Raw genomic sequence first — 19,726 nt, 5'->3', positions numbered from 1 at the left:
TCCGGTTCACCCGGCGTTTTCCTTTTCCTCGTTTTCTTTCGTCGTGGCGGGGTGGATGTTGTCATATGACTGCTTCCGGGTTGCTGGATGACCTTGAGCTTTCCCGAGCGACATGGCGACTCTCTGGAGGCTGAGTGTCCTGTGCGGTGCCGGAGGTGGACGAGGTGAGGATCCTGGCAGCCGGAGGTGCTTAGCACAACCTCCAGCCGGGGAAGGGAATGCGGTGAGGATTCGTCTGCTGGGCGGTGAGACCTTTTGAGCGGGGGCGGGGGTGTCCCTCCTCCTTCCCTTTGGCAGCTCTGGCTCCTGCCGAAACCACAGTATCACCAGCGTTGCCTGCGGGCCCAGATGTTTACCTGAGGGCATATCTCCCCTGCTCTGGGCTGACGTGATGATGGGGTAATTTGAAAGTTATAGTCTTGCAGAGGCTATTCACATGAGTTCTCTTTTTCTCCCCATTCGCTGTTTTTAGAGTGCTCCCTCCCTGAATCGCAAAAGAGTATCAGGGTCTAAGTCCCAATCTACGTCTTGCCTATTTCCCTTGGAGTTCAGTTCTATAACTATTGAAGTAGCCATTTGTGTTATACCAGGCACTGTAGTATGGTTGGGTTACAAATGTGAAAAAACATAGTTCCAGCCCTCAAAGAATTTTCGTTTTTGTAGAGGAAACACATATAAGCATAATATAACAGAAAGTAAAAACTGTGCAGTAAGTAAATTGTATGCCAGTCCAGAGGAAGAATATATTAGCTGTGTGTTTTGGAAGGATCACCCCGTCTGGGTTCTTGAAGGAGGAGTGCCTGATTTGAGTGTTGAGGGTAAGGAAGGCCACAGGAAGAAGGGCATTACAGTTAGGGATCCTGGGGTGAGCAAAAGAATGATGAAGGTGTAGAAACTGCTTGTTATGAGAGAAAACAAAACAAGTCAGATATTAGAGTTTGAAGCTCAAGGTGAGTAATGAGATGGTTCTGGAAAGGTGAACTTAAATCAAATCACAGAAGAACTTGTCTTGATATGGAGTATGCATTTTACTTCGTGTGAAGGGGAGCCCTTGAAAGGTTTGACATAGATTTGCAGTTTACATTGACCACTTTGGTAACAATGTGGTAGATGGCCATCATGGGAAATGGGGCAGGCTAAGGCATAAGTCAGGGAGATGAGTTGACACACTGTTGTAGCAGTCTTGGCAAGGATGGTGAGGTCCTGAATGTGGATAGTTGTACATAAGAGAAGATTGTCTCAGGAAATGTTAGGAGATACATCAATATGATTTGGCATTTGACTGAATTTAGAGGGAATGTCCTACATGACTTCCAGATTTCTGGGTAAGGTGAAAGAGTGACTGCTATGTCATTAAATAAAGTGGTAAGCATGTAGATGGGAGGCAAATTTAAATGAGAAAGTGAGTTGAAGGGTGATTTTAGTTTTTGCCATGGTAAGTTTGAGGACCATGTGGGGTATCTCAGGGGAGAGGCCTTGCAGGCACTTAAACTTCTGAAACTCTGGAGAGATATCAGGCCTGGGGATACAGAGTTGGGTGTCATCAGCTTAAAGGCACTAGAAGTTGAGTGGACAAAATGTCTAGGGGTGGGCATAGGAAGCAAGGAGAGCAATGGGCAGATGATGGAATCCTGGTTAAACATTTAAGAGCGGCTGCAGAGGAGAGAATCAAAAGGAGAAGCAGAAGAGAGTTCTTTCAGAGAAAAGAAGGGAGGAGAGGCCACCAGCGCCACGTGGTGCAGAAAGCTCAATAAGATGAAGACTAAACAGTGCCTGTTGGATGTGGCCACAGGAGGCCATTGGTGACTTACTAAAGCAGCTTTGGTGGGGATAAAGACAAGTTTCAGAGTTGAAGAATGATAAGGAAGTGAGGCAGTTGAGGTGATTTAGACAACACTTTCAAGAGGCATGTTTGGAAAGTGAAGAAAGGGAGCAGGGGCAGAGTGCATAGGATCAAGGGAAGGGTTAATTATATTACATCAGTTGAGGGAAAATGGTCAGTAGGAAGGAAGGAGAGGTTAAAGATACAGGAGAGAAATTACATTTTATTGAGTGCTTATAACATTCTGGGAATTATGCTGAACATTTTACATATATTTTTAAATTTTCAACAGAGTATTATGAAGTAAGTACCAGTATTTTCTTTTTACAAAAGAGAGGACATTGACTCTTGGAGAGCCTGTTTAACTTAATTGCTCATCGTCTCACAGCAGTATTGGTAGGGTTGGGTGTACCTAGGTCTGCCTATTTTTAAACCAAGAGACAAGATCTAAAAGAGGACAGAAAGGGATGGATTCAAGAGTGCAAGCAGAGAAATTGATCTTGAAAAGAAAGATGGTATTTCCCAAACTAGACTGAATTCCTTGAAGACAAAGACTTTGTCTTTTATCTCTCTTGCTCTAGTGCAGAGCATAATCTTGCATGTATTAAATGTTTGTTGGATGAATAGATGAGTAAATGGGAGAAGAAAGGAGCTATAAGTTATTTTTTTTAATTAGTCAAAGTGAAGCCCTTTTATGTAAGTGTTCATTGATTTTTCAGTATTTCCATGGCTACTTAGTCTAATCTCATAGCAACCCAGTGAAATAGATGCTATCCTCATTTTACAGATGAGTTGGTTATTCCCTGTTTGGGGTTAAATAGCTTGCCTATGGTCATTTAGAAAGTCTGTCAATCCTGTTAAAGGAGAGGTGCTTATGATCCCCCTAATGTCTCTTTCCTTAGCTCTCTTCCTCCGAACCCCCATGGTCAGACCGGCTCATGTCTCAGCATTTCTCCAGGACCGATCAACCCCAGGATGGTGTGGAATACAGCACATTCACCTGTCACCCAGCCACCATTGTATGTCCATCTTCATCTGGGCTGATTATCATGCCTTTGGCAGGACTTGCTGTCTCTGAGAGGAACTCTTGTGTCCAACTCTGTCGAATGAAGACCTAGCCTACACCTGGGCACACGCTAGCATGGTTGAATCATACCATTTACACTCATACAGAAACTTCTGGTCTAAGTCTTTTTAAATTTTTTAATTTTTTAAAAAGAAAATAGTTCTGTAGGAAGAGTCTGTTCAATATAGTTTAGTTACTTTTATTTATGTAGCTAATGGAGAGGAGCCAGATCCAAATAATTTGGAATAGTAGACAGTTTAAAAAGTCATGCATATTTATAGCTGTAATTGACATGCTTATTTTTATTTAGGTTGATATTAAAATCATGGCATTTCTTGGATGAATACTGTTTAGGTATTATTAAATCTTAGAAAATCTGTAGGTGAATAGCAAGTTAACTGTATTTTCATTTTTAAAGTCTAGAAAGATCAGTATTTTACAGAGAAGACTTCTTTTGATTCTTAAGTCTGCCAGTTATAATTGCATCTGAGTTATGAGTAATTAGGCAAGTATAGTTTTCCTGCTTTTTAGAATTATGTTATCTTTGAAAAGTTTTTATTTCTGAACTTTGTTCAGTTAGATTTAGCAGAGTGGTTTTAACTTGGGGTGCATGGGACTAAAGGAAGGTCCCCAAAGTTGCATACACAGTCTTTATTTTATTTAAAAATTTTATTTATTTATTTATTTATTTATTTATTTATTTCTGCATTGGGTCTTCGTTGCTGCACACAGGCTTTCTCTAGTTATGGCGAGCAGGGGCTACTCTTCATTGTGGTGTGCGGTCTTCTCATTGCGGTGGCTTCTCTTGTTGCGGAGCACGGGCTCTAGGCACATGGGCTCAGTAGTTGTAGCTCGTGGGCTCTAGAGCGCAGGCTCGGTAGCTGTGGCGCCCTGGCTTAGTTGCTCTGTGGCATGTGGGATCTTCCCGAACCAGGGCTCAAACCCGTGTCCCCGGAATTGGTAGGCAGATTCTTAACCACTGCGCCACCAGGGAAGTTCCTACACAGTTTTTTTTGTTTTTTTTTTAAAATTTTTTGGCCACGCTGTGCGGCATGTGGAATCTTAGTTCTCTGACCAGGGATCGAACCTACGCCCCCTGCATTGGGAGCGCAGAGTCTTAAGCACTGGACTGCCAGGGAAGTCCCCCTACACAGTTTTTAATGTGTGTATCTGTGTGCACTTTTCCAGGAAGTAGCTCCATCCTTTTATTAGATTCCCAGTGGGGTATGTAACCAAAAAAAGGTAGAGGCTTTCAAAGAGATGTTTAAAGCCCATTTTATTTATTTTTTAATTTATTTTTATTTTTTTTGCAGTACGCGGGCCTCTCACTGTTGTGGCCTCTCCCATTGCGGAGCACAGGCTCCGGACGCGCAGGCTCAGCGGCCATGGCTCACGGGCCCAGCCGCTCCGCGGCATGTGGGATCTTCCCGGACCAGGGCACGAACCTGCGTCCCCTGCATCGGTAGGTGGACTCTCAACCACTGCGCCACCAGGGAAGCCCAAAGCCCATTTTATTTTCACTTGTTTAAAAGAAGTTTTCAGGGACTTCCCTGGTGGTGCAGTGGTCAGGAATCCGCCAGCCAGTGCAGGGGACACGGGTTCAAGCCCTGGTCCAGGAAGATCCCGTATGCCGCGGAACAGCTGAGCCTGTGAACCACAGTTGCTGAAGGCTGTGCACCTAGAGCCCGTGCTCCGCAACAAGAGAAGCCACCTCAGCGTGAAGCCTGCGCACTGCAACGAAGAGTGGTTCCCGCTCACCGCAACTTGGATGAGAGGGCCCGTGCACAGCAATGAAAACCCAATGTAGCCAAAAATAAATAAATTTATTAAAAAAATAAATAAAAGAAGTTTTCATGTTGCATATCTGTTTTTGGCTATTTGTAAGTAACGGAACAGAAGAAGAACCATGATCCTAAAAGTTGACATTAGAACTTTGCTTCTATCTATCTATCTATTTATTTATTTTTGTCTATGTTGGGTCTTCATTGCTGCGGGTGGGCTTTCTCTAGTTGCGACGAGCTGGGGCTACTCTTCATTGCGGTGCGTGGGCTTCTCATTGCTGTGGCTTTTTTTGTTGCAGAGGACGGGCTCTAGGCACGCGGGCTTCAGTAGTTGTGGCTTACGGGCTCTAGAGTGAAGGCTCAGTAGTTGTGGCGCACGGGCTTAGTTGTTCCTCGGCATGTGGGATCTTCCCAGACCAGGGCTCGAGCCCGTGTCTCCTGCATTGGCAGGCAGATTTTTAACCACTGCAGCACCAGGGAAGCCCGAGAACTTTGCTTCTCTTTCAGTTGGCTGGTTTAATTTTCTTTTGGGAGGATTTTTAATATTACTTCACTTACAAAGATTAGGTGTAAACAAAAGAGTGATGTTTTAAAGGAATTCCATAGGTGCCACCAACTTATAAGGTATCTGAATATTACACTGAAGTCCAAGATTGGTAATTCTGCAAAGATATTTTGTCCATCCTCTTGCCTATAAGCGAAGTGGATCTGTCTTCTAATTAATATATGGAGGCGTTGAGACACCCTGTGCTGAAAGACTTCAAAGAAAGGAGATTGCATCTCTCACTTACCTTTATCTTACCCTGTTTATGCTCAGAGTTAAGTCTTCCATGCATTCTGTTTGCCATTATGTCAGTTTGGGTTATTTTGTGGCAAATATTGAGATGTGTGTTTCCCCCTGCAACTCTACGAATCTCGTCCTTCCTTTCTACAGCTGGTTCCAAGGCTGCATCTCTCCACTGGACTGGTGAGAGGGTTGTCAGTGTTTTGCTCCTGGGCCTAATTCCAGCTGCTTATTTGAATCCTTGCTCTGCGGTGGACTACTCTCTGGCTGCAGCCCTCGCTCTTCATAGTCACTGGCAAGTACAGCAGTCCTTTCAGTATTACCTTGTCTGCTCAGTTTGTTTGCTGTGAGCTTGTCTCACTATTGCATATGAGGGAGAAGTTGGTTGAGATACTGAAGATCTGAAGAGAATCTTAAAGCATATGTAAACTATTTATATGCCCAGATTTATGTATCCGCATGCCTATTTGATGTCTTCGCTTTCATATCTGTACACATTTTGAACACAGCATGTCATAAAACTGAGTTCCTGATCTTCCCCAGATCTCTTCCTCCAGTATTCATGCCCATCTGAATTAATGACATTTCCATTCTTCTGTTTGTTCAAGCCCCAAACCTGGTCATCATGCTTGATTCCAGAAGTAGTCTCCTAACTGGTCTCCTGTCTGTTCTCAACACAGTAGCCCCTGTGATCCTGTTAAAACATTAAGACAGGTCCAGACATTCCTCGAAACCCTTCATTGTCTCCTAATCTTACTTAAACTAAAAGGCAGAGTTCTTACAGTGATCTACAGACTCTATATGGTCTTGCCCCCTCTTTCTTTCCTCATTTTCAACGATTTTATGCCACATTCACACTGGCTTCCTTGCTAATTCTTGAACACACCTGGGTGACTCCAGGCCTCAGGGCTTTACTCTTACTGTTCCTTCTACTTGAAACTTTTCCTAGTTGTGTACTTGGCTTGTTGCCTCATTTCCTTCACATCTTAAATGTTACCTTCTCAATGAAGCCGTCTCTAACGACTTACTCAAAATTGCCGTGTCTCTCCCAGCATTCTTTATCCCTCTCCCCTGTCTTTATTGTCTCAGTAGCACTTATTTCATTCTAATATACTTTATCATCTGTTTATTATCTTGTATATTTCTTGTCTCCCCTCATGCGAATGAAAGCACAGATAGAGAAAATCATAAGAATCAAATCTATGGCTTAGTGAATTATTATAACAGTAATACCCCCCAGGTCAAGAAATAGACCTTTGCCACCTACTGCAGGAGCCTCTTCCTTGTGTTCTATCTCAGTCATAATGGTTCAACACCCCCCCACCAGAAACAATTTTATCCTGATTTTTATAGCAGTCATTTTCTTACATTTCATCATAGTTTTATCACCCAAATGTGCATCACTAGACACTATAGTTCAGTTTTGCCCTTTTTAAAAAAAGAAATGTAATAGGAGTTTTGACTGTTTTTATTTGTTGTTGTATCTTTAGTGCCTAGGGCAGTATCTCACACATAGCACTAAGTAAATATTTGTCGAATGGATGAATTTCCAGTTTTTTATTTATTTTACCCAGTGTAGTTTGTTAGACTTTCTAAGTTAATGAACCTTCTAGAAAGTTTGTTAATAATAATTGGGTTCCTTAAGTTGTCCGTTTTATGTTGTTTTGCAAGGACAGCATGCTGTCATGGGTGGGGGAGGTTGTTTTGGATTGTTAGAACTGAAAGCACTTGGAGGAGTATCTTAACCAACCCTATTGTTTTACAGTTGTAGAAACTAAACCCCAGGGAAGTTAAGTAACTTGTCAGAATCATTTCCTAGCTAGTATTAAAGGGGATTTTGCTTACCTAGTTTTCTAGGGTTGGTTAGAATTACCCTTTAACCAGATAGACCCCTCACAATAAAAGATTCCAGTTGCATATGAAATACTAGCTCACAGCTACAGTAGGATTTCTCTGATGTGTGTTTCTTGAAAGGAGATCCATCTAAATGGGTGAAAAATCAGAATAAGAGATAAATCTAAAGTCATACTTTTTTTTTTTTGGCCATGCTGTGTGGCATATGGGATCTTAGTTCCCCAACCAGGGATTGAACCCGTGCCCCCTGCAGTGGAAGTGTGGAGTCTTAACCACTGGACTGCCAGGGAAGTCCTAAAGTCATACATTCTAAAAATTACGATTGACTTCTCCAATTACCTTACTGATTCTCTCTTCCTTTTTCACACATACACAGAAAAGACTTGAAAGAATTGTCTACAATTGTGCACTAGTTCCTTAGCATCCAATCTTTTTTAACCCACATTAATTGGGCTTTTTATCCCAACTGTGTAACTGAAGTCATTCTTATCAAAATCATTAAAGACCTTCATTTTTTCCAAATCCAGTTGTCCATTCTCTGTCCTCCACTTGAAACTCAGCAGCATTCAACTTAATCGACCGTTCTCTCCTTAAGTAAATTTTCTTTGGCTTCCTAGATGCCATACTCACCTTGTTTTCTTCTACCTCACCAGCTGTACTTTCTCAGTTTCCTCTGTCAGCTTCTTTTCCTCTTGTCTGACCTCTGAATAATAAAGGTCTGACCTCCAGGCTCATTCTAGGCTTTCTTAAATTTCTCTGTCTACACACTTTTCCAAGGTGAGCTCAGATCAGACTTCTTTTCCTGAGCTGCAGACTTGTATTTCCAGTTGTCTGACCGACATATCCACTTGGATGTCTAATAGTCATCCCAAATTTAATATTGCCAAAAATCACTCTTTCCCCACCCCCGAAATCTCTCTTGATTTCCCCTCAAAACCTCCTTCTCTCCCATTCTTCCCTAATTCAATTAAATCTTGTTGTTCAAGCCAAAAATCCTGGGAGTCATTCTAGGTATTACTTTTTATCTTAACCCCACAACCAGTCCATCAGCTTGTGTTCTCTCCTCAGAACATAGTCTGAGCCAAGTTAAGCTAGCAGCCTTGCCTAGGCTACTCCGGCTGCTTCCTAACTAGTTTTCTGTTTCTGTTCTTGCCACCCTTCTGCCCGCACTGTCCTTTCACCACATATAGCCAGGGTGACCTTTTTAAAAGGTAAAATTACATTTATCCAAAGAAGATATGCAAATGGAAAGTAAGCACATGAAAAAATGCTCAACATTATTTGTTATTAGAGAAATGCAAATCAAAACCTCATTGAGATACCACTTTACACCTTACACTTTATACCACTTTACACTTTACACCGACTTTACACCTCATTGAGATACCGCTTTACACTTTACGCCACTTTACACTTTACCAGGATGGCTGTAATCTAAAAGATGGACAATAATGAGTGTGGAGAAGTTGGAGTCCTCATATATCTCTGCTGGGAATGTAAAACATTGCGCCTACCTTGGAAAACAGTTTGGCAGGTCTAACAAAAGTTATTATAACAAAGAGTTATAATATGAGTTAACAGAGAGTTGCTATATGACTTGACAATTTCACTTTTAGGTGTATACCTACCAAAATTGAAAACATATGTCCCCACGCACACAAAAACTTGTACAATAATGTTCATAGCAGTGTTATTATTATATAATAGCCAAAAAGGCAAAACACCCCAGGTGTCTCTCAGTTGATGAATAGCTAAACAAAATGTGATATGTTTTTACAAAGGAATATTATTTGGCCACACAAAGATTAAAGTGCTGATCCATGGTACAACATGGCTGAACCTTGAAAACATTTTGCTGAGTGAAAGAAACTCAACACGAAAGGCTGCATATTGTATGATTTCATTTATGAAAAATGTCCCGATAGCAAATATGTAGAGACAGAAAACAAATTAATGATTGGGTAATGGGCTAAAGGGTACAGGGTTTGTTTTTGATGAAAATGTTCTGGGATTAAACAGTGATGGTGTTGCACAACTCTGTGTGAGTGTACTAAAAGCCACAGAATTGTTAATTTTATGGTATGTGAATTATATCTCAATAGAACTGTTATTTAAAAAGTAAAATTAGGTCACTCCTTACTTAGGTCACTCCCTACTTAAAGCACAGCTGTGGTTTCCCGTTGTATTTCGAGTAAAATTCAAACTCCTTGTTATGACTTTCTAGGCCCTATGCGATCTGCCCCTGCCTCTGGTCTCCCTGTTCTCCAGCCACATAACCTTTTTACGATTCCTCAGAGATGCCAAGGTCATTGTTACTTTTGTTTGGGATGTTCTTTTCATTCAGGCCATCCTTTCTAAAATATTTCTTCATAGCACGTATGTACTTTTTCTTTCTCTTCACTAAAATGTTTGTTCCATAAGGGCAGGAATGCTGTCTCATTTGCTGTACTCTCAATATCCGTAACAGATTCTGGCACATAATATCTGCTTAATAAATTCTTTTTCAATTAATGAAACACTCTCTAGGCCATTTGTTTGGGTTTAAAAATAAAAAACAAAATTTTATAAATAGAGTAGGAATTAGTTACTGTCTTTGATATAAACGACTCGAAAATTGAATCTGAAGGATAGGAAGGTGTCTTTATTATATCGTTAGGGTACACTTGATTCCTTCATTTTGGTTTATGATTTTTGTTACCATGAGTTGTATTTTGACCTTGACTGATTATTTTTTTTGCAGCCAAGTTAACTGAATAGCCTTCTAATGTCACTTGTGGTTGTTTTCATTTGTACTGTGATTTTTTTTTTTTCTTTAGGGGCATTGGACAAGTTGTTACTGACTATGTTCGAGGGGCTGCGTTGCAGAAAGCTGCCAAGGCAGGCTTTTTGGTGCTCTCGGCGTTCACCTTTGCTGGGCTTTGTTATTTCAACTATCATGATGTGGGCATCTGCAAAGCTGTGGCTATGCTGTGGGAGCTCTGACCCTTTAGACTGAACACCTTGAGAATTGATTGTACACCTCCTTGCCTCTGCTCTGTCATGCCATTTCAATTCACAATAAGAAGGAAATAACAGATTAGTCCGCTGGTAAACCTCTTCTCCTAATCAGCCGGTTATTTTTAGAGTTTAATCTTTGAAGAAAGATTTGAGAGAAATTGTATCCAAGAAATTGTGAGACTGAGTTTTGTGTTCTGGAGAGTTAATGGGGTGTCTCACAGATTTCTCAGAAGACTCACAGTATAACTGAACATTATATATGAGCCTTTGCCTGTTAATTTATCAGACTCTTAAAGGGAATTCAGCTTTATTACTCTCAATATTTGATCAAACTTCTATATTTGTCCTAGGATGATGGAGAAAGGGAACGACTGTTAATTCATAAGTAAAGACTGCAGAAAATTAGGCAGTGTTTCGTTTTTGTAAACATCCCCCCCTCTGTTCAGTCGATACCAGTTACTGATGGTTACGTGTCCTAGAGAGATTTGAAAATTAGAAATGCTGATATTTCACATTACTGATTTCTAAATCCTAGGAAGAAGAGCCTGGAGAGTTTCTGAATATAGAGAAGTTTCATGTAGGGAAGAGCTCCCTTTATAGATGTTTCAAACTGTTACAGGTTCTAAATGGAGACTTAATCCTCAAATGTGTTTATTTTACTTGTCCTAAAATAATCTGTTCACAAATATAAAATTATAAGTAATAAGTTGTTGTTTTCCCACTGTGGGAATCTCTAATGTGAAAATGTATTCTATGAAGGTAAAGTTTTTTTTAAAATAAAAATGCTGTATAATAAAAATTTATTCTACTCTTTTATGTCTTAATTGTCCATAGTTTTATTCAGTAGAACTGAGTGTCTGTTGCATCTGTAGCACGGAAACAGGACTGAGTGTTTAAATTTCCTTCTGAGTTTAGCAGTTAGGTAAATCAGACACAAAGTGCTGTAATACAGAAAAGACTTACATGTAATAGGCAGAAATATACTGAGTATAAGTAGTTTGGTATGAGGAAAGTAATAAGATTAAGTAGTAGGAATTAGAATTAGGTCCAGATTATGGTGTTCTGTGGATGCCAGCCTTTATATTCAAATTTTATACTGTATGCAGTTAGTCTGGTCTTAAGGGATGAGTGTAACGCATGATGGTTTCATCTAGCAATGTAGATGAAATGGGAGTTGGTGCATTTCACTCACTGAGGACCTTACTGGATAGCTGAGGCAAACTATGGAAGGGGAGCTGGCTAGAAGGGTAAGTGTTCATGCTGGAGGTTAAAGATAAGGTCCCCTTAATGTGCTTACGACCTTGTAGGATATGTGTTAAGGGTTTAGGAAGAGGTGGTTAATTCTGTTTTGGGGCAGGTTAAAGGTTTCAGAAGTGGGTGATGCCTGAGTAGCAGTGGTTCACCAAGGAGTCATGGTGGTGGGCTAGTCCGCCTTGGCAGGGAGGAGTATTTTATTACTGACTTGGTTTAGAATTGGTGGTTCATTACGATGATTAAAAGTGGACTGACCTTTAGTCAGTTTCGTTATTGTTTTAAAATTCTCTATAGACAGTGATCCCCTTAGAGTCATTCCTACCCCCCCCCACTGCCCCCCCATCCCCCCAGCCCCCAGTACACCACTGCTGTAAAATGGAGTGGGGAAATGGATTTTTCCGTAGAGTAGCTATCACCGATACTATCAGATTGTAGTTTGGCTTTGGAAGGGTGTCTAATGCTAATAAACTTCATTAGATTGTGATTGAATATTAAGAGTGGAGGCTGGTTAGAGTGGACCTGCCCCACGTCCTGGTCAGTTTTGTAATTAGGTTGGAGCTGAGCTGTCACTTGGGAAAATCAATGGGTTGCTGTGAGTTCCTGGAGCAGCAGTGAAGATGAGGCAGGGGCTAACAGCAATAAGAGGTTTCTGAGGTTAGGCAGGACATGATCAGAATTGTGCTTCAGAAGGAATTTAGGCAGCATTAGGAAGGTTGATGAACTAGAGGCAGAAGGATGTATAAGAAGATAGATGTAGAAGACAGTGACAGTGCAAAGTAGGAGTCAATTTCAAAAGGTATTGTAGAAGTCAACATTCATTTGGTAGGTATTAAGTACCTTGTGTAATTGGCACTGTGCCAGGTACTGTGGCTAAAGAGGTAGGAATTTCTCTCCCCTGAGAAAGAATTCATCGTCTAATTGGGGCAACAGATAAATGATTGCAGTACGGTGTAATAAGTGCAAGAATAGTTAAGCACATTGAGCAGTGATGTAACAAAGGGTACAGGAAGAATTTGCTTGCAAGTTTCATGGGAGACAAGAGTCTTGACCTGGATTTTGAAAGATAAGGAGCTGATACGAGGCCAAGGAAGCTGGGGTGAGGTGTGAGGAGGCTAGAGGATGGTAGATACATCAAGCAGAAGGTTGCACGTGATTTGGTACGATTGCAACGTAGAGAGGGACTGATTGTAGAGGACCTTCTATGCCATGGTAAGTCATTGAGAGAATTGAGTCACTGAAGATTGTGAATTATGCAAATGACATGGTCAGATGTTTATTTTATTTTTAAAATAAATTTATTTGTTTATTTTTGGCTTCCTTGGGTCTTCGCTGCTGCGCACGGGCTTTTCTCTAGTTGTGGCGTGCGAGGGCTACTCTACGTTGCGGTGCACGGGCTTCTCATTGCGGTGGCTTCTCTTGTTGCGGAGTACGGGCTCTAGGCGCGCGGGCTTCAGTAGTTGTGGCTCGTGGGCTCTAGAGCACAGGCTCAGTAGTTGTAGGGCACGGGCTTAGTTGCTCCGTGGCACCAGTAGTTGTGGCTCGTGGGCTCTAGAGCACAGGCTCAGTAGTTGTAGGGCACGGGCTTAGTTGCTCCGTGGCATATGGGATCTTCCTGGACCAGGGCTCGAACCCGTGTCCCCTGCATTGGCAGGCGGATTCTCAACCACTGCGCCACCAGGGAAGCCCCAGATGTTTATTTTAAATAGGTTATGCTGGCAGCTGTGCACAGTGTGGATTTGAAGGAGGAAACAGGTTATTTCAGTGACCCAGAAAAGCAATTATGAATTCTGAAGGCAGTAGTAGTGAGGATGAAAATAAATTCAAGAGATATCTGGAACTTAGAATCAATAAGTTATACTGGGGTATGAAAGATCGAGAGAGGAGGGAGGCTAGCTCAATTTTTTTTGTTGTAAAAAATGAAAAATGGGAAGTAGTGCATTGATTTTGGAAGGAAAATTAGATATGGTAGTGGAGGGATAGGTCACTACAAAAGTTTTGGATTTGTGAGATATCCAGGAAGAGAGAGAATTTGTAGACATGCATTTTTTGTCAGTATGACGGACTAAATTTTAGGAATTACTTTGCTATGACGCACCTAAGAATGTTAAACAAGAAGAATAACTTTTAAAACGTGGCTGAGCTTGCTTAGAGTTTAACAGCTGCTGAACAATACTGAAATTACTCTATCATGAGGGGGAAGTATGGCAACTAGATTTAGATTGGAGTAGCACTCAATAGTTATAAAGGAAGCAGACAATGAAATAATATTGTAAAAGGTAGCTTACGTGGTTCCTACTTTTGAGTAAGCATCACTAAAACACAAGTCTGTCTTTCATGTCAACAAGAATGGTTTAGCATAGTTAGGAATGTCCAAAGTTAAGAGGTTAATGTAAGATAGGTTATTAAAGAAAGAAAAGTCCCATTGAACATCTGTATCCCATAGCAGAGCTCTTGGATATTTTAAAGTCAGTTCATGGGACTTCCCTGGTGGCTCAGTGGTTAAGAATCTGCCTGCCAGTGCAGGGTACATGGGTTCAATCCCTGGTCCGGGAAGATCCCACATGCCGCGGAGCAACTAAGCCCATGCACCACAACTACTGAACCTATGCTCTAGAGCCCGCGAGCCACAACTACTGAGCCCGAGTGCCACAACTACTGAAGCCCGCGTGCCTAGAGCCCTTGCTCCACAACAAGAGAAGCCACCGCAATGAGAAGCCCGTGCACCACAACGAAGAGTAACCCCTGCTCGCCACAACTAGAGAAAGCCCGTGCACAGCAATGAAGACACAGTGCAGGCAAAAATAAACAAATAAATTAATTAAAAAAAATAAAGTCAGCTCATATAGTGTTTTAGCTAATCAAAGTATGAAGAATACAAAACATAACTGATATTTTTAGTATCTCTCCTTTCATGAGGTAAGAAAATACTATAGTCATCTAGGACACCCCAAAGAAAGTTTGGATGTAAAAGTCCTCTTAACAATTCTATTATTCTGAATTTAAGCCTTGAGTTTAGGAAATGAACAACAACAACAACAACAACAACAACAGCAAAACCTGTAGGAGAATATTGGTTATTAAATATAGGCTTAAGTCAAAGATACCAAAATACAAGAAAACATCTTGCTTTAGAGTAACAATATGCACAACAGGAAACTTTCAGAAGTGAGGAATTTTTGCTAAGACTGATTCAAGAGAATGATAAAGGCACAAAAACTATATTTAAAGATCAGTCTTATTCTGTACTACCAATTTTCTCTTTAAAAATGATTTATAAGCCTTTTTTGCCTACTAATCTTAGTATTTCTTCATATGTTATGCTTATACATATACAAATGTACGAGTAGATGATAGATTTAAAGCTTTCGCCTTTAGCTTTAAAATGTAATTAATCTTAGCATGTTAGGCAAACATATATTTTGTTAAATTTTTTACCTTCATGAACTAAAAATTTCCTTGATAAATAGACATATCAATTTTTTTCAAATTTATATTTTTATTGCAACTACTATGTCTAGTATAGTCTTAATTATCCATCTAGTTATAACCTTTAATCACAGCAATAAATTTCTGTTCTCTTACAGACAGAAAAGCAGAAGGCAGCTGACTAAGAGCTGATGTACAAAGTACCTCAGTAACACTAATATCACCAAGGGCTCAGGAACATTCTATTAAACCTGTTAATTGATGGTAAGTTTATAATGTATAAAAATATTTACTTAAAAGTATTTTTGATTGGTGACCAATGTTTTGTATTCTCTGTCTTACTTAGAAATTGTCCAGGTGTCCAAGGATGATGTACTAATTAACTTAAAGAATAGGAGGGGGAGAAAGAAGAAATGCATGGCAAATTGCAGAAAATAAAGGTAGAAATTAAATCCAGATATAGCACTGATTTCTGGAAGGGTAAGTGGGTTAAACTTGCTGTTTAAAATATAGAGATCCACAGATGAGATAAAACAAAATCCAGCTATATACCATATAAGAGATATACCTAAAATATAAGAACATAGAAAGGTTGAAAGCAAAGGGATAGAAAAATGTAGTGCAATACAAACCAAAAGAAAGCTGGCATATCTATATTTATATCATTCAAAGTAGACTTCAAGGCAAAAAGCATTGTTAAAGGTAGAGGGCCATTACATGATAAAATAAAAAATTCACCAATATTTTATAAATTCACCTGATAATTACAGCCTCAAAGTTTCCAAAACAAAATTCACAGAATTCTAAGAGAAAGTGTGGAAAATTCAAGGATCTTTCAGAGATGGATGGATCAATTAGACAAAAATTAATAATGACATAGATGATTTAAACAATAAAATCAACAAGTTTGATTTAGTAGACATATATACAATTTTGAACCCAGCAATTAGAGAATACACATTCTTTTCAAGAGCACATCTGACCGTGTGTGTAGACTACAAAGAAGCCTCAACAAGTACCAAAACAGTATCCAGTATTATACATTTGTAAAGTAAGAAAGATACTTCAAAATAATTTATAGGTCAAAGAATGAGTTATGGTAGAAATTATAGGATAATAACAAATTCATAGGTCAATTAAAAATGGTACATGGCAAAACTCGTTTCCTGCAGTCAAAACATCTTTAAATGCTATGTTTATAGCCTTATAAATATAGACTAGAAAGGAAGGGAGATTGAAAATCAATGAGCTAGGTGTCCAACGTAAGAAACAACAGCAATGGGCTTCCCTGGTGGCGCAGTGGTTGAGAGTCCGCCTGCCGATGCAGGGGACACGGGTTCGTGCCCCGGTCCGGGAAGATCCCACATGCCGCGGAGCGGCTGGGCCCGTGAGCCATGGCCGCTGAGCCTGCGTGTCCGGAGCCTGTGCTCCGCAACCAGAGAGGCCACAGCAGTGAGAGGCCCGCGTACCGCAAAAGGAAAAAAAAAAAAAAATAAAATAAAATCAATGAGCTAGGTTTCCAACTTAAGAAACAACAGCAAGTACGATGAAAGGAAGGATTTGACTATAGGCAAAGGTTCACATTTCACTTCATTGCAGATTTTAGTCTCAACAGTTTATTTCATTGCAGCAAATGTGATCCATTTAACACATTCAAGGAAATGGCAACACACTGAGATCTTCTACCATGCCTTAATGGTTCAGATTGTTTTCTGGGCTACCATAGCTTATTAAAGAAGTGTCCATTGCTTGATGAAGATGATATAGTCGGGTTCTGTTTTGATATAATCTAACATTCCAAGCAATGTGACTTAAAGGAATAATTTTAGTAGAAGGTTCCTCATAGTTTGTCTTCCTCCCAAAGTGCACACATCATAAAAACATTTAACCTTTAAAATTAAGACGTGTAAGTTATGTTCCTACGTTTTAATTAAAAACAGTGTGGCAGTTATTATAATTTGATTCCAATTTTGTTTTGAAAATTTGTGTGTATATATAGTGCGTATATATATACATATACTATAACAATGGTTAATTATGTCTTTTTGTAATGTTTATTTTTTGGCAATGAATATATGTTTCAATTAGAAAAACAGATTAACAAAATAAAACAGTGGGGCTTCCCTGGTGACTCAGTGGTTAAGAATCCGCCTGCCAATACAGGGGACACTGGTTCGAGCCCTGGTCCGGGAAGATCCCACGTGCCGCGAAGCAACTAAGCCCGTGCGCCGCAACTACTGAGCCTGCGCTCTAGAGCCCGCGAGCCACAACTACTGAGCCTGCGCGCCACAACTACTGAAGCCTGCGCGCCTAGAGCCCGTGCTCTGAAACAAAGAGAAGCCACCGCAATGAGAAGCCTGTGCACCACAACGAAGAGTAGCCCTTGCTAGCTGCAACTAGAGAAAGCCCGCGCGCAGCAACGAAGACCCAACGCAGCCAAAAATAAATAAATAAAATAAATAAATTTATTAAAAAAATAAAACAGTGCATACACAGGTAGTGTGTATTTTATCATCTTGCCTCTTCCTGCTCTTTATTCTTTGATGAAATTAGCTGGGTGGGTTTCAGTAGTGAGCGGACGTAGGCTGGTTATCTTAATCTTTGTTTTTAGACTAAAGCATGTTGGTATCTGGAGCCTCCTTCATCCTTACTCTCCAGAAAGTGTGTTCACTTACTGTTAGCATTTGAGCACTGGGGACAGACATGGAGACAAATATGTTGCTACTCTATGAAATTTTAAGTGATGATGTAATGGAGGAAAAAAAATGTGTTGTATAATCATAACTGAGAGAATGGGGCCAACACACAAAGAAAGTCTTCTAAAAACATTAGTTACATGAAAGTCCCTTCTGTTCTGCTGAGCATGTAATGATTGGGAAAGGCAGATGTGAGCCCAAGTTTTAGAGCAAAGATTGAGGGGAATGAAAAATTGTTCTGCAAAATAGAATAAGGAGAATTCGAAGGTCCTAGAACTAATGCAGGAAGGAACTTGGGAAAGAAGAGAGATCAGAGGGACAGATGAGGAAAGAGGTGGCGAGGGGGAGTGAGGCTGGGGTCTGGGGGACAATATGGGGAAACAGTAGCCAGAGAAAAAAGTTCCTGGTCGTGGAGTGACCAAAAGACTGACAAGATTGTCTGTGTGCAATTTGAATTCTTTTTTCTGTTTCGACAACATGATTCATTCTTTTGTCCCTCACATATTTTTGGTAATATCTACTATGTCTTGAAAGAGTATGAGTGTTTTTGTTTTATTTTACTTTGGATATTTTATATCAGGAGTGAATTTCTGTCAGGGTCAAAGCAATATCCTTATTACAGAGCACATGTTAGATGCCAAGATGATCCACAAACTCTACCAATTCACTGGAAGGAGTTTGGAGCCAGAAATGAGTATGAGAATGTAAGCCTCCTAGGAATTTGTGGAAATCTTGGGGGTTGGGGTGGGGATCTAATATCCCATGCAATGTGGAAACCTTCAGGTGACATCTAGGTTACACTATGCGAAACCCCTGTCCAGTGTTTCTTTATATTTGTCGAACTCAGGATCAGCCTTGTGCATTGCGTTTTCTTATTATGTACAAGGTGTGATTTGAATTAGCTCCTAGACCTAGCTTACCTGGACTTTGTCTTCTCTCCTCTCTGACCTAAAAACCTTACCTGCAACTCTATTCACTCTTTGAGTCTAGAGAGCACAAGTGAGGCATTATTTCAGCAAAGTCCTACCTACTTTACATGATTGCTCTAAAGATTTTAAAAGATGTTAAAATACTTAGAACATTTAAAAATGCTATACCAATATAAACATTCATTACTGTGTTAGTGTTTTTATTTCTAATAATAACAATGATAGTAAACATTAAATGGTGCCTATAATTATATAGCAGGTACACTGTGAATTTTCTCATTTAGTACTCATGACATTTCTATGAGTGTCTCTATGAGACAGGAGGTATTATCTTCATTCCCATTTTAGAAATCAAAATATATACCCAGAGACAAGGATTGAACACAGATTTATCTGACTCCAAAACTATCCTTTTAATGGGTTAAATATCATTTTAATGGATTGACTTACAGATTAATTAACTGGTGTTTTAGAAAATAAATCAGTGAGAAAGACAAACAACTCTATAGAAAAATGAGTAATGGTTAAAGATAGACAAGTGGCTTTTAAATACATGAAAGGAGCAATAACTTTACTTAATAACTAAAACCATAATTAGATACCAAAGCACTTATGTGATTACCAAAGATGAGAAGGCTTAATAACACAATTGGGGAAGTTATATATTATAGTATAACAGGCAGAAAAGCAGAAAAGGTGAAGAGCAAATCAGCTTGATGGATCTTGTGAGAAAGAGGGAGGTAGAGTCATTCGATGTCCTGTCAGGTTCTGTTCAACATATATGTTAATATTCACATAAAAAAAGAGTTTCTGCACCCCAGGAGCTCATAGTCTAGTGGGGGACACAGAGAAGTAAGTGGAAGTTTATGATACATACTGTAAAGGGCTATAATGTGAATAAGTTCACAAGGTAAGTCCTAGGAGAAAGAATCGAGAATGAGATTCCCACAGCATTTAATTTCCCCACATAACATTTTATTTTATTTTAATTTTTTTTATTTTTATTTTTTTGTGGTATGCAGGCCTCCCTCTGTTGTGACCTCTCCCGTTGCGGAGCACAGGCTCCGGACGAGCAGGCTCAGCGGCCATGGCTCACGGGCCCAGCCGCTCCGCGGCA

At 40.0% G+C, this 19,726-nt stretch overlaps 1 protein-coding gene and 1 long non-coding RNA gene across 3 annotated transcripts; both read left to right on the top strand.

Moving 5' to 3' along the window:
• The first annotated feature begins 58 nt into the window (after nucleotides 1-58).
• Nucleotides 59-11,120, top strand: SDHD (succinate dehydrogenase complex subunit D). 2 transcript variants are annotated; one of them, XM_024131226.2, is made up of 4 exons: nucleotides 59-164; nucleotides 2,725-2,841; nucleotides 5,604-5,748; nucleotides 10,124-11,120. In XM_024131226.2, the coding sequence occupies exons 1-4, from the start codon at nucleotides 113-115 to the stop codon at nucleotides 10,287-10,289; spliced, it is 480 nt and encodes a 159-aa protein (XP_023986994.1). In that variant the 5' UTR covers nucleotides 59-112; the 3' UTR covers nucleotides 10,290-11,120. The 2 variants fall into 2 exon arrangements, with proteins under 2 accessions (XP_023986994.1, XP_023986995.1); XM_024131227.3 differs by lacking the exon at nucleotides 5,604-5,748 and having other exon boundaries at nucleotides 60-164.
• Nucleotides 11,121-15,088: 3,968 nt separating this feature from the next.
• LOC129391367 (uncharacterized) lies at nucleotides 15,089-17,465 on the top strand. The gene is made up of 3 exons (XR_008615355.1): nucleotides 15,089-15,248; nucleotides 15,331-15,464; nucleotides 17,148-17,465. It is a non-coding gene; the product is annotated as an uncharacterized lncRNA (long non-coding RNA).
• The last annotated feature ends 2,261 nt before the right edge of the window (nucleotides 17,466-19,726 follow it).

This window comes from Physeter macrocephalus, chromosome 16 (genome assembly GCF_002837175.3).
Source record: "Physeter macrocephalus isolate SW-GA chromosome 16, ASM283717v5, whole genome shotgun sequence".
Taxonomy (NCBI): domain Eukaryota; kingdom Metazoa; phylum Chordata; class Mammalia; order Artiodactyla; family Physeteridae; genus Physeter; species Physeter macrocephalus.
Note: the sequence above shows the minus strand (reverse complement) of the source record. Positions and strands in the feature narration are given on the sequence as shown.

Bases quoted from the DNA above. Each gene is read 5' to 3' on its own strand.
- SDHD (XM_024131226.2), top strand. From the start codon at position 113: ATGGCGACTCTCTGGAGGCTGAGTGTCCTGTGCGGTGCCGGAGGTGGA. The intron at 165-2,724 runs GTGAGGATCCTG...CTCTTTCCTTAG, and splicing joins CGGTGCCGGAGGTGGACGAG to CTCTCTTCCTCCGAACCCCC. The intron at 5,749-10,123 runs GCAAGTACAGCA...TTTTTTCTTTAG, and splicing joins CTCGCTCTTCATAGTCACTG to GGGCATTGGACAAGTTGTTA.